The sequence below is a fragment of the Myotis myotis genome, unplaced genomic scaffold (genome assembly GCF_014108235.1).
Source record: "Myotis myotis isolate mMyoMyo1 unplaced genomic scaffold, mMyoMyo1.p scaffold_m19_p_5, whole genome shotgun sequence".
NCBI lineage: Eukaryota > Metazoa > Chordata > Mammalia > Chiroptera > Vespertilionidae > Myotis > Myotis myotis.
The window spans coordinates 103322049-103335554 of NW_023416357.1; the positions used below are offsets into that span (position 1 = coordinate 103322049).

Consider the following 13506-nt stretch of genomic DNA (forward strand, 5'->3'; position numbering starts at 1 on the left):
ACCCCTCCTACAGAGGGCAAGTTGGGGAACTGGGGCCTCATTTGGTCCCAGCGGGCAGTTACTCTCTCTCAGCTCAGCTCTGCTTTTCTTCCAATAGGCACACTCCATGCAGCACAAGCTGTACTTTATTCTTGAGGCCCCTGTCGGGCCCCTCGCACACACTCCCTGGGGAGCGGTCCCATGAACACCACTCACAGCTCTGTGTGGAACTTGAGGTTGCAGCCTGCCATCTTCTCAGCGTAGTGGGCATCAAAGCGCTCATTCTGGGCCACAGTGAACATGGTTTTCCAGTCCCCCGTGATGCCTGGGGAGGGAGGCGGGGTTGGAAGGAGGGAGGCTAGAGGTCCTGGCCAAAGCAGAGGCCCCAAGTGGCCCAGGGCCAGCTCTAGCCGCTGCTCCCGCCCTCCCTCCCCAGCGCCCCTCCTGGTGGGCACTCACCTTTCCTCATGAAGGCGGAAATGTTGTGGTCCATGAGCTCCACGGGTATGGTGCTGTAGTTAGCCATGGGGTTCTTCTTCATCTCCTTGAACGACGTGTGCCGCACAATGTGATCCACCGTCTCCTCTGACAGGGGGCGGCCCACGAACTCCAGAATCTTCCGAATCTCCCTTTTGGGGTTCTGGAGCAGCAGGGGGGCTCTTCAGTGGAGGCTTGGGTTGTGCGTTGAACAAACAAAAGGGAGGCCCCACCCTAACGTCATGGCCACTTCCGACCCTGCTCCGGGACTCTGGTCCTTTGTACTCTGGCACTCCTGGGGCAAAATTAATTGCCTTCTGCCCTGTGATCTGTTAGAAGCTGTATCTGGCTCCTTAGGGTGAGGGCACGGACAGCCCTCTGTCATTACTGGGCCCAGGGAGAAGCAGTAGCAGTAAATGGGTGATCAGTGACTGCACTTGGGACTGACTCAGGCGCTAGGAGATAAGGGCTGTACGGAGTGTGCTGCCCAAGGAGCAGGGAAGGTGAGGTGGGTCTAGGACCCGTGTAGGGTCTGCCATAGGGAAGCGGGGCTTAGAAGGTCTTGGGACTCGCCCATGTGCAGGGAAGTGGTAGCGGGGTCTCACCTCCTGCATGTCCTCGTAGAAGAGGTAGAGAACAGGGTGGGTGCGCCTCAGCTCCCACCACTCCCGCACGTGCTGGTACCAGGACCCATAGGACACTGGGGAAAAGGGCAGGGGACACAGACAGAGGTTGGTGTTCGTTCCAGCTGGCTACCCCTCAGCTCACCCCCTCCTTCCTCCAGAGTTAGGCCCACCTTCCCCAGCCATGAACTTCTCCAGGAAGCTCTCCCAGGTGCCGGGCTCAGGGTGCACCTTGGCCATGCGGTAAAAGTGGTAATAGGAGACGGCCACATCCTTGGCGTTCCGGGCAACGTAGATCACCTGGAAAGGCAGAAGACACCCCACCCCCCACCGCACCGTCACCGCACAGCACAGCACAGCAGGCACTAGAGGTTCTTTAAGCATCACATTCCACCCTCACAGCCTCCCTGCAAGGGGGGTTCTCTCTTGGTCTGGCCAAGAGGGAAACAGGCCTAGAGGCTGCCTTGGGTGTGACTGAGCTGGGATTTGAAGCCTGCTCTGATGCCAGAGTCCTGGCTGGTTCCAGGAACTGTATTTTATACTCATCCAGTCTTCTCAGTGCCACTGTACCGATTTGGAACAAGGCGTGCAGAATTCCCTCCAGCCCCTCCTCCACAGGCCTGTGAGCACCGAGGCCTGCAAAGTCTCGCTGTCACTGGCCATCTGACCCACCGGAGCATGAGGTTGAGGACTTCTCCCCGTTTAAGATGAGACCTTCCTAGAAGATGGGGCCAAAGCTGGGTTGGCCCCAGCTGCCTTTTTCTCTAGCTTCCATTGCCACTCACCTTAATCTTCTGGTCCAGCAGGGCCTGTGGGAGCAGAGCCAGGGGCAAGTGTGTCTTGAGGAGCCGTGGGGCTGGTGTATCTTTCAGAACCTCCATACCTAAGCCATGGATAGGAAAGGTCCAGTGAGCTGGAGCCCGGGCCCTCCCTCCCTCCACCTCACTGGCCTCCAGCACCCCACCACACACCTGTGGGACACCCTGGACCCTTGAACTCAAGGAAGGGCACCCGGGTTAAGATGGGAGCCCTCTGACACTTCTCCAAGTCGCCATCCTGGTAGATCATGTCCAGGATCTCACTCACCCAGGTGGTGCCTGGAGAGAAAAATGGGAGGTAAGCGGGCTGAGGGCACACCCCTGCTGGCCCGAGGTGGGGACTGCAGCCCAGGAGAGGGGTGCGTGGTCCTCATCACCTACCAGATTTGGGGTAGGTGCTGATGAGCAGGTCATCGGGCCTGGGTTGTAAGCTCTGCAGTGGCCCAATTGCCTCTGCAAAGTATTTGATGAGAGGCACCCCCTTCACATACTTCAGTGGCGGGCGGGAGATGTCCTGGACCAGCTCCATGCTGCCGAGTCAGGGTGCGCACTGGGGCCGACCTCCCTTAACAACATCACAACAATGTCTTCTGTTTAATTGCTTTAAGGTAAGGAAACAGGCTGAGCAACTTGCCTACACTCAGAGCCAGTGAGTGCTGGGCCGGATTCCGGCCAGGTCTAACACAGTGGGGCCACAACTCTGGAGGCACCTTGGATTTACCCGCAGAACTTTTAAAAATCCCAATGCCTGCCCAGATAGAGTGGCTCACTGGTTGAGCATCTACCCATGAACCAGGAGGACAAGGTTCCATTCCCCGTCAAGGTACATCCCTGGGTTGCCAGCTCCATCCCCAGTAAGCGGCGTGCAAGAGTCAGTCAACCAATGATTCTCTCATCATTGATGCTTCTATCTCTCCCTCTCTGTCCTCGCTCTAAAATCAATTTAAAAAATATTTATTTTAAAATCCCAGTGCCTGGGTCACACCCCAAGTTAATTAAATTGCTCTGGATTCGACCCAGGTACCTGGGTTTTGGAAGCTGACCAGGAGATTCCAGTGTGCACTTGAGAAAACTCCTACTCTGGGGCCTGCCAAGTGTTTTCTTTCAGTACTTGCTGCTGCAGCTCTGGATCTGATCCCAGTGGGCTCCTCCCCATCCTTCCCTCCTTGAGCTCCCTAAGCCCTCACATACAGAAACCTCCCCAAAGCCAACTGGGCCTGTGACCCAACTTGCTCAACCACACTCCATCTTGGCTCAGGGAGAAACAGACAAATGAGCAACTGAGCTTGTTTTGGGAGCCATTCTGGTGTGATGAGCAAAACATGCCTCAGCAAAAGAGGGAAGAGGGAAGAGGGACGGGTTTCAGGCCAGACTGGAGTTGGTATCAGACTGAGCTGGGATTTCCATGGGGAAAGGGCAGGGTCAGATTGAGCTGGGATTTCCATGGGGAAAGGGCAGGGTCAGATTGAGCTGGGATTCAGGGGAAAGCGCAGGGTCAGATTGAGCTGGGATTCAGGGGAAATGCAGGGTCTGTAGAGGCGGGAATGGAGAGATCAAGCAGTGAGAGCAAACAGTGCAGGGTGAGGGAGGTCTGGCCCAGCCCACCCTATGCTAGCACTCACCTGACCTCTCCAGACCTTGGCCTTGTGGCACTCTGTTGTGCCGTCACATATGTGAGTGCAGAACTGCAGAGAGCTGCAAGTTTTATAAGTCCAAAGTGGGAGGGATTTGGAGCCAGCACTGGGCCTTGGCTGTCTTACAGGAATGGGTGGGGTTTGGGGTGGGAGGGCCCCTTCGCTACCCTCATTAGCACCCCCGCTGAAGCCAAGATTAGACTGGCCTGAAAACCCAAGATGTGTGTTCAGTGTGTAGAAAATAAAAGACAGAAGCAACACCAAAGGGCCTAATAGCTTCTTTTTTTTTTTGAGCTGTAATCCCAGCTTCTGGCTTGTACTCCAAACTCCAGCTCTGCAGGAGCCAACAGCTTTTTCTAATAAACGTGATCTCCAGAGGACAGAGGAGTGGAGGGGAAAGGTGGCCCCAGGCCAGTCTGAGGACCAAAGGTTCAGGTCAGGGGCAGCCCACAGGCAACAGGCAGCCCAGGCTGGAGTGATGTGGGTGGGTGGGTGGGTGACGGGGCTTGGGGCAGGGCACTGCTCAGCAGGCTCTCCTTGAGGCAGCATAGGATGGGAAAGAGCAAGAACACTGGAGGCTCATAACACTCAGAGGGACCCCATTCCACGGTTCCCGTGGGACCTCACTTGGGTGGTGGGAGAACAGCCCCCAGAAGATGCTTGTCTTCCCTTGGGTTAGAAGTGGGCTTGTCCTTTGTCCTTACTGTTTGGATTAAAGTCCAAATTCCATCTGAGCAATGGAGGCGGGTAAGATCTGAGTCAAGGGTGTGTCTCCAGCCCATCAAGAATGTGACCTCAGCCCAGCAGGTGTGGCTCAGTGGTTGAGCGTTGACCCAAGAACCAGGTCAGGGTTCAATTCCCAGTCAGGACACATGCCTGGGTTGTGGGCTCAATCCCCACTAGGGGCCCTGCAGGAGGGAGCTCATTAATGATTCTCATCATTGCTGTTTCTCCCTTTCCATTCCTTCTCTGAAATCAATAAAAATGTATTTTTTAAAAAATCAAAAGGAACTGTGATCTCAGAGGCAGGCCAGGGGAAAGCTGAGGCAGAAGGGCCTCCAGCAGAGGAGAGGCTGGTCCATCTGGGGTCAGTGGCCCCTCCCGCAGCCTCTCATCTCCTCGGGCACCAGTGACTGGCAGGGCCTTTGCCCCCTAACTCCACACACACCCCAGCAAATACCGGAAGATGCCCTTAACTCAGACTTTTTATTGTACTCAAGTAAAAACTGCCCAGACACGAAGGCAGTGGCACGGGTAAGGAATGGGTGGAGGGCTGGGGGTGCTGAGGGTCAGATCTCCAGCATGTCTGTCCAGTGTTCCTGTGGAGACAAGAAGGGTGGTCAGAGGCAGCCCAGGGAATAGGCTGGGGCAGGGTCCAAAACACCTCTCACCTCTTCTAATTCCAAGTTCTCCTCTTCCTCCTCGGAGCCCATCCGGCACAGCCGGATCAGGTCTCCCCACAGCAGTGAGTTCTTGCAGCTACCGAGGGGTGCAGTTGGTAGGAGACAGTCAGATCACAAGCCTCCTTCAGCCTAGGCCCTGGGTGCCAAGATGAGGACTCAGATGCCCTGGGCCTAGGCAGTGTCTTCACAGAGGTAAACCGGGCTGGGGGAGGGATGCTGGACTCACCCAGGGCATCGGCCCTCTAGGGGCAGAAGCTGCCCGGGCTCCTCCTGCAGGAACTCATCTGCCAGGCAGGTCATGTGGGCCCTTAGGGAGCAGCCAGGGTGGGGGCAACACAGGGGGCCTTCTTCATCCTGTCCGAGGGAGCAGGCAGGGAAGGGAGAAAATGGGGAGTAGTGATGTAACTAAAACTCAAAGAATTTCTATGGACCAGACACTGTTCCAGGGGCTTTACATCACCTATGAGGCACATACTACTCCTATCTGTATATTGTAGATGAGGACACAGGTATGGAGGAGTTATAAAGCTTGCTCACGGGGACTAAGCTGGCCAATTCTCTCTGAGTATTAGCAGTGATTCTACAACAGCACGGCCACTGCAGCTAGACCTAGAGTTCCTTACAGGCTAAGTGATCTCCGTGGCTAATCTCTGAGTGGCAAGTACAGTCACGTGCCGAGTCAACGATATGGTCAAGGACCCACATAGGTGACGTACGTCTAGCAAATAGCCTAGATGTGTAGTAGGCTACACCATCTAGGTGTGTGTAAGTGCACTCTGTGATGTTCGAAGGGTAAAAGTATTCCCCTAATTTAGCGGCATGTAAGGTATGCAGTTTACTTACATTTAATTTGAGTGAAAGTCAGACCCGTCATCTCAGTTAATATACTAAATGTTTATTTGCCACCTGCTCTGTATCACACCCTTCTCCAATACTAAATAAGAACCACCCTTGAGTGTAGTATGGGGGGGGGGGGGGGAGTGAGACTGATAATAAAATAAAATAATAGTTGACCCCTGAAGAACACAGGTTTGAACGGGGTGGTCCATTTACACACAGATTTTTTCCCCCAATACACAGTGGGCCCTCCATATCCCTGGGTTTTGCATCTGCAGATTCAACCAACCACAGATTACAAAACAGTATTTTTGGTCCAGGGCTGGGAATCCACAGATGCAGAGGGCTGGCTGTTTGCACTGTTCTATACCATTTTATATAAGAGACTTGAAAATCCAAGGAGGTGGGAAGGTCCTGGAAACAATCCCCAATGGATACCGAAGGGGGGCTGTTGGGGGAAGTAAAAAGTTCTATGTGGCTTTTTGACTGCATGGTTTCAGCACCCCTAATCCTCATACTGTTCAAGTCAACTGTACATGATGTTAGGCAATAAGTGTTAAGCCTTTAAAAAAAAAAAAAAAAAAAAAAAAAAAGGAGCCCTGACGGTGTGACTCCGTTGGCTGAGCATTGTCCCTGCACCCAGAGGCTGCTGTTTGGATTCTGGTCATGGCACATGCCTGGGTTACCAGGTTGATTCCCACTAGGGGGCGTGCAGGAAGCAGCCTATGAATGTTTCTCCCTCTCCCTTTTTCTCTAAAATCAATACAAACATATTTTTAAAAAAGGAAAGCAGTACCAAGAAAGTTGCAATTGGAGAGAGAGAGCCAAGGAAGACCTCACGGAAAAGAGGTGGCATTTCATCAAGACCGATGGTCTAGGGAAGAACTTTCCAGTGAAAGAAAGGCAAAGGTCCGGACAGGATTGGCCGCAAGTACTATGGTCCCCATTTTAGAGATGGAAGCAAGGCGGGCAAAGGCTGTCGGTGGGCTGCGCCATCCTCCAGTAGACAGCCTGGTCCTCAGTCATCTGAACGCCAGACCTGCCCCAGGTGGAGCCTCTCACCTGAAGCGCGCGCGCGCACAGGGTGCAGGGGGCCTCCGCGTCCTGGTCCGGCTCCGGCTCGGTGTCAGCAAAGGGACGGGCCGGACGCTTGGGGGCCAGCATCCGCGGTGGCGGAGGCCCGAAGGCTACCGGCACGTGAGGCGGGGGTGGCAGGCAGAGGTCCTGGCGGAAGTCGGCGCGCAGCCAGCGCAGGGTGAGCGGGAGGCGCGCCCAGGGCGGCGCGCGCAGCATGTGCGCCAGCACCCGCAGGTGGAACGCGAAGGCGGCCTCGCTGCGCAGGCGTGGTGCCACGTGCGCCAGGCGGCGCGAGGCCTGCGGGTGCTGCCAGGCCCACTCGAACTGCGGGCGGGAGGGAGGGCTTCAGGGCCGCCCCGGGAGGGCCCCGCGCCCCAGCCCATCTTCCTGCCGCCCCGTCTCCTTCCTTACCCGAAGGGCGGCCACGGCGGAAGGGAAGCCGTGCACTATGAGCACCATCTCCCTGGGGAAGAGAACGAGGCCGTGGCCCGTGAGAAGCCCCCGCCCCCACCCCACCCTGCTCCACCCGTGTCAAGCCCAATCCCCTCGCCACGGGTCGCCTTCAGTCCTGCCAGAGAGTGGAGTCCTCACCGCGGGCGTCAAGCCTCGTCCACGAGGCGCTGCCCTCCTTAGAGGCCCGCCCCTCGCACCTGCCTCCCCGGCTCCGCCCCCGGTCACAGGGGCTTAACTGCCTTCCCAGGTTCTATCTTCCAGCCCAGCCTGGCTCACCCACCCCTGTCGCGGGACCACGCCTAAACCATCAGTCCCCTTCCTAACATCCTAGTCCCACAGGCTCCTCCTCCCCAAGGCCCCTCCCCGGCCACAGGCCCACCCACCTCACCAGCCACCCCAAGGCCCGGTTCTCCGCGCCACACCGGCCCCGCCCACTGTCACTGACTCTGCCCCGGGCCCGCCGCCTCCCTGAAGCCCTCCTCTTGCGTGACCACCCCTCTTACCAGGGCCCGCGCCCGCTGGTCCGCCAGGCCCCGCCTTTTCTGCGGCCTCCGTTGTGCTGCTGCACCCGACGAGCCGGGTTAACGGTGAACCCCACGTAGACGCGGCCCCGGTGCCGAGGGTTCAGGCAATAGAGCAGGTAGACGCCGAAGAAGCACCCGGGCCTCGCCGCGCCCCCCTCGGGACCCATCAGGACGTGGGGGTTGGTTGCTGTGGCCTCTGAGTCGGGGAGGGTTGGGTTGCCAGGGCCGCCATACACTAGTCTGGGGAAAACCCCTGGTGGCGGCTGCAGCAGCGCGGGTTCGGGCACCCTCTCCCGGCTGGAGCCGCGGAACCTCGGGCGGCGGCACCAATGAGCGTCGGCGGGGGCGGAGCCCGGCCTGCGCAGGCTCTGATTGGCTGCCGGGCGGGCGGCAGGCGCGGAACGCGGGCGGTTGGAAACTGGGTTTCCGTGAGGGCGGAAGTGCTGGGCGCACGGACGCCTCAGTAAGGGCGGAAGTAGAGGCCTCAGCAGAAGTGGCAGCAGTGAGGGTGGAAGCAGCGCGACCCGCGTGGGATCGGGGGTTCTGCCCGCGCCGGGCCGCCCACGCCGGCCGCCATGGAACTCAGCGCGGAGCACCTGCGGGAGAAGCTGCGGCGGGACCTGCAGGCAGAGCACGTGGTGAGCGGCGCGGCCCGGACCTGCCCGGCGAGGGCAAAAGGCTTCTGGGTGGGCGGCTTGGCACCATCCTCATGATTCTGCCCCTTAGGAGGTGGAGGACACGACTCCCAACCGTTGCGCGTCCAGCTTCCGAGTCCTGGTGGTGTCGGCCAAGTTCGAGGGGAAGCCGCTGCTCCAGAGACACCGGTGAGGCCCGAGGCCCGGGAACCCCTCTCTCAGCGCTGTCCCGGCCCCACGGCCCCCCGGGACCCCGCAACCCAACTCCCTGGCCCGGCAATGCGGCCCAGCCCTGTGGGCTACAGCCCCAAGGACTTCGCCTTCTCGGCCCCCGCTGGGGGTATTGAGGCTTAGGCCCTCTACCTCTCCTGTCCCAGGTCCTGGGCGCCACAACTTGGGGACACCTCCAGCCTTCTGGGTCAACCTAGCTTCGAGGACCGACTTAGGCTCGCGGTTTCCTAACAACGTCTCTCCCGCAGGCTGGTGAACGCGTGTCTAGCAGAAGAGCTCCCGCATATCCATGCCTTTGAGCAGAAAACCCTGACCCCAGAGCAGTGGGCCCGTGAGCGTGAGCGGCAGAAATAAGAGACCAGCACCTGCACAGCCATTAAATTATGAATCAGGGCCAGCTTCTGTGTTGGTGTGTTGTGTGTGGGAGGGGCACTGAGGCTGTCTAGAGCCTGGCTTCTCCCTGCCCTGACATTCTTCGTTGTCTCCTCATTGTTTTAACTTGGGCAAGTCCCTCTCCGCCCAAAGGCCTCTGTGTCCCCACTTTTAAAGTGAAAGTTCAATCCTTGAAATCCCTTTCAGGACAGGCCTCACAGGCCTTTTCTGTAATGCTTCGAAGAGTCCTACTAACCAACCACCTATTTGTGGACAATTGCTGGGTGTTCCTGCCCTCTGCCAGCCTTCAAGATGCAGAGATGAGCTCTGGCTGGTGTGTTTCGGTGGTTAGAGCATGGGCCTGCAAACCAGTGGGTCCTGGGTTCAATTCCCGATCAAGGGCATGTACCTGGGTTGCAGGTTTGATCCCCACCCCGGTCTGGGTTCAGGAGGCAACTAATTGATGTGTTTCTCTTACATCTATGTCCCTTTCTTCCCTCCCCTGAGCCCTTCCACTCTCTAATCAATGACCAAAAAATCCTTGGGTGAAGATTAACAACAACAAAAATGCACAGATGAGAAAGTGCTCGGAGTTTCAGGGTGCTGGCCAATTTAGCCTTTCTCTCTCAGTAACTTCGCCCCATGTCCGAAGCATAATAGAGGATTCCACACTTCCCCTGCAGGTTCCCACAGGGACATGGTACCCCAGCAGCTGGAATGCTGATGTTTTCTGGCCCACTGGAGAACGTTCAATAACCTTTTAGCCCTGGGCTTGGTGCGGCCAGACCCCCTTGAGAGGACCATGTGTTTTTTGGGGGTTTTTTTTACTTAATATTTTTATTGATTTCAGAGAGGGAGAGAAACATCAATGATGAGAAAGAATCATTGATCAGTTGCCTCCTGCACCCTCTCTCTCCCCACCTACTGGGGATGGAGCCTGCAACAGAGGCATGTGCCCTTGCTGGGAATTGAACTGTGATCTACTGGTTCATAGGTCAACGCTCAACCACTGAGTCACGCCGGCCAGGCAACATATCCTTTTTGAGGGAGCAGTAGTTTAACCCATAACGACACTAACAAGGTTCTCTTCTGTTCCCCCTCCGCCCCAGGCGCCATATGTACCATGGCCCTCGTGTCAGCTGATTCCCGCATCGCAGAACTTCTCACTGAGCTCCATCAGCTGATCAAACAAACGCAGGTAACAGGCCACAGCCCTCCATTCCTATAGGGGAACATGGGCTGTGATGCAGAGCTCTGGAGTGGCGGGTGGGGTTGTGTTCAGAGAGATTGGAGGGGAGGACCCAAGATGATGTCATGAAGGTGAGAGGAGGGCAGGACTACCATTCCTGTTGGGTTATCCATCGTGTGAGATATTAATTCACATGCCTTACAGTTCACCCATTTAAAGTTATAATTCATTTGTTTTTAGTCTATGCAAAGAGCCGTGCAACCATCACCATGACCAACTTCAGAACATTTTACCCCATATCCAATAGCCATTATTCCTTTCTCCTTCCACCCTGACCCAGGAAAATAAAGATACTCTTTTGAGGCAAGGTAGTCCAAGGGTTTAGAGGGTCTCTCTCAGAAGTTGGTCAAAGGCCAAACCTTTTTTGGAATGTGCAGGGTTTGAAAACCCAGGCTAGCTGAGTTAATCATTTGCTGCATATATCACCCCCTGGCCCTTGGCCTAGGCCAGTGGTCGGCAAACTGCGGCTCGCGAGCCACATGCGGCTCTTTGGCCCCTTGAGTGTGGCTCTTCCTAAATCTTAGGAGTACCCTAATTAAGTCAATAACAATGTACCTACCTACATAGTTTAAGTTTAAAAAATTTGGCTCTCAAAAGAAATTTCAATCGTTGTACTGTTGATATTTGGCTCTGTTGACTAATGAGTTTGCCAACCACTGGTCTAGGCTCTCCTACAGCAAAACAATCATGTTTGAGCCTGGGACTGGGAAGGGCACGGAGGTCAGTCCACGGGTCAGAGACAAGGCCTCCCGCTCTCCCTCTGCACACCAAGCTGATTTGCCCCAATCCCTCTGGCTTCCATCCTCTACTGCCTGGGGCAGTCACCTGCTACCCGCAGGCCCATTTCTTGCTGAGGCGAGAACCTGGCTGTTATTTGAGAGCCACAGCGGGATGTCCTGAGGCCACCCTTTCAGATGGGCTTACACAGGGTGCTGGCTTCCATATCGCTTCAGACTGCGGTCCCACCTCTCGCGCCCGTCCAATGTACCCAGGGGCAGACTCCTCGCCCATGAAATTGTCACACTGCCAGTTGGGTTGAAGTTGACTGGGTGTATTGAGCCATGCCCGAGGAGGTAAGGGCTCTGTCCACATTTGATAGCTCTTTGAACTTTTTGCTTAATTATAACATATTAATAAAAATACATGTAAGTAGACCCCCAGCGCAATAAAATGTTCACTACCTGAACAAATGGATGTAACCAGCACCCAGATAAGAGACACGACCAGCGCCTCAGAATCCCCCTTTTGGCCTCTTCTGTTCTTTCCCAAAACGTATCCACTAACCCGTCTGGCCAGGTGAGTGTGGCCTGGTGGTCTCTCAGCAGGAGCCTCCAGTGGAGGGCCAGGGAGCACACTGGACCCTTGGTGCCAACTCGAGGAGAGGTGGGGAGCCAGAGGCAGGCACCCTATCCCTGGTGCCTCAGGGGCTCACTTCCTTCCCACAGCGGCCAAGATCGCGGGCCTGTACAATGACTCGGAGCCCCCGCGCAAGACCATGCGCAGGGGGGTGCTGATGACCCTGCTGCAGCAGTCGGCCATGACCCTGCCGCTGTGGATCGGGAAGCCTGGTGACAAGTGAGGGCAGGCCCAGGGAGGGGGGGGCTGGCAGGGGAGGGGCTGGGACTGACAGGTTATCCCCTCCGCAGGCCGCCCCCACTCTGCGGGGCCATTCCGGCCTCTGGGGACTACGTGGCCAAACCTGGAGACAAGGTGGCTGCCCGGGTCAAGGCCGTGGATGGGGATGAGCAGTGGATCCTGGCCGAGGTGGTCAGTTACAGCCATGCCACCAACAAGTGAGTGGACACGCCCAGCCCTGTGGGAACTGGGACACGTGTGAAGAGCCGGCTCCTTGGGCTACTTCCCTCCTCACCTTCCTCCCCAGTCCCCACCTGGTGTGCACCGCCCTGCACCCACTGCTCTCCTTTCCTTCGCCTGCAGGTATGAGGTCGATGACATTGATGAGGAAGGCAAAGAGTGAGTGTGCTGGCCAGGGCGGCGCGAGGGAAGCCTGGGGACAGCCCTGCTGCTGGGAAAGAGCCCCCCACCTGCCATGGGTTGACCTATGCGCCCCTCCAGGAGACACACCCTGAGCCGGAGGCGCATCATCCCACTGCCCCAGTGGAAGGCCAACCCTGAGACGGACCCCGAAGCCTTATTCCAGAAGGAGCAGCTCGTGCTGGCCCTGTATCCCCAGACCACCTGCTTCTACCGTGCCCTGATCCACACACACACCCCCCCACGGGTAAGGCAGCCCCCGGGGGGGATCGTCCAGGACACCAGGACCACCCCGCTGACCAGAGAGGTCATGGGGTCCATTACCTTCTCTTTCCCCCTTAGCCTCTTTGAGCTGGCAGGGTCCTGAGCTGTAATCCCTCCAGCCTGTTCTCCAGGCAGTGCCGGCGCCTTGCGGAGCCTTAGAAAGCCCCAGTGTGTCCTCTAGTCTAGCCTTGCTTTCGCATTGAGGTGGGGAGCCTGAGCCCCGAGATGGAAGCCTTGCTCAGGGCCAGTCTTCACCCCCGACCCCTGCACTCTAATCACCCGTCACTGATGGCAGTTTAAAGGCTAGTCTCCCCTCTTCCTCCAGGACCCCTGCCTGCTGCCCTCTGAGTTGTCCTTGCTCCCCTTAACCTGAGGGCCCCTTCCGTGTGGCCGCCTGTGTAGCTAGCGAGTCCTTTCCCTTACTATTCACCCCCGTCCTTGGCCCTTGGTGGCTCAGGAGCTCTGTAGCCGGGAGCAGGTTCAAACATCTAGACTTCTTGAGTGAAGATGAGACGGGAAAGGCTAGGAGCCCACACACCACAGGTGCCTGTCGGTCTAGGCTTGGGGCGAGGGGGGCGCTGGCCTGGGGCTTTCTGACCAGCGCCTCCTGTCTGCCTCCTGCCGCAGCCCCAGGATGACTATTCGGTCCTGTTTGAAGACACTTCCTATGCAGATGGTTACTCCCCTCCCCTCAATGTGGCCCAGAGGTACGTGGTGGCTTGTAAGGAGCCCAAGAAAAAGTGATGCAGTCTGGCAGTCTCCTGCCGCCTCACGGGGGCATGCTACAAGACATTCTGTGAAGAAATAAATGTTCTTCCCCTTTGCCATGTCTCCTGGGTTCTCACCCCTCCCACAGAGGGCAAGTTGGGGAACTGGGGCCTCATTTGGTCCCAGCGGGCAGTTATTCTCTCTCTCAGCTCAGCTCTGCTTTTCTT

General features: G+C 57.0%; 4 protein-coding genes across 7 annotated transcripts; 2 read left to right on the top strand and 2 right to left on the bottom strand.

Moving 5' to 3' along the window:
- Positions 1-107: 107 nt before the first annotated feature.
- Positions 108-3978, bottom strand: LOC118655653 (sulfotransferase 1A1). Of its 3 annotated transcripts, none has more exons than XR_004967328.1 (8): positions 3520-3978; positions 2279-2462; positions 2051-2176; positions 1865-1962; positions 1253-1379; positions 1062-1156; positions 439-650; positions 108-304 (listed from the first exon to the last, which is right to left on the bottom strand). XR_004967328.1 is itself a non-coding variant. In XM_036307736.1 (8 exons), the coding sequence occupies exons 2-8, from the start codon at positions 2424-2426 to the stop codon at positions 192-194; spliced, it is 888 nt and encodes a 295-aa protein (XP_036163629.1). In that variant the 5' UTR covers positions 2427-2498; positions 3520-3969; the 3' UTR covers positions 108-191. The 3 variants fall into 3 exon arrangements, 2 of the variants coding, with proteins under 2 accessions (XP_036163629.1, XP_036163628.1); XM_036307736.1 differs by having other exon boundaries at positions 439-619; positions 2279-2498; positions 3520-3969; XM_036307735.1 differs by having other exon boundaries at positions 439-619; positions 3520-3968.
- Positions 3979-4529: 551 nt separating this feature from the next.
- Positions 4530-8145, bottom strand: LOC118655657 (structure-specific endonuclease subunit SLX1-like). 2 transcript variants are annotated; one of them, XR_004967330.1, is made up of 6 exons: positions 7805-8145; positions 7260-7311; positions 6834-7172; positions 5161-5288; positions 4923-5070; positions 4530-4850 (listed from the first exon to the last, which is right to left on the bottom strand). XR_004967330.1 is itself a non-coding variant. In XM_036307742.1 (6 exons), the coding sequence occupies exons 1-6, from the start codon at positions 7990-7992 to the stop codon at positions 4821-4823; spliced, it is 825 nt and encodes a 274-aa protein (XP_036163635.1). In that variant the 5' UTR covers positions 7993-8142; the 3' UTR covers positions 4530-4820. The 2 variants fall into 2 exon arrangements, 1 of the variants encoding a protein (XP_036163635.1); XM_036307742.1 differs by having other exon boundaries at positions 4923-5010; positions 7805-8142.
- A 111-nt stretch (positions 8146-8256) lies between these two features.
- LOC118655660 (bolA-like protein 2) lies at positions 8257-9088 on the top strand. Its single transcript, XM_036307744.1, has 3 exons — positions 8257-8463; positions 8552-8649; positions 8940-9088. Exons 1-3 carry the CDS (start codon positions 8401-8403, stop codon positions 9043-9045), a joined length of 267 nt encoding a protein of 88 aa, XP_036163637.1. The 5' UTR covers positions 8257-8400; the 3' UTR covers positions 9046-9088.
- A 1209-nt stretch (positions 9089-10297) lies between these two features.
- On the top strand, positions 10298-13394 carry LOC118656579 (SAGA-associated factor 29-like). Its single transcript, XM_036310015.1, has 6 exons — positions 10298-10325; positions 11614-11887; positions 11959-12105; positions 12251-12286; positions 12389-12554; positions 13199-13394. Exons 1-6 carry the CDS (start codon positions 10298-10300, stop codon positions 13313-13315), a joined length of 768 nt encoding a protein of 255 aa, XP_036165908.1. The 3' UTR covers positions 13316-13394.
- The last annotated feature ends 112 nt before the right edge of the window (positions 13395-13506 follow it).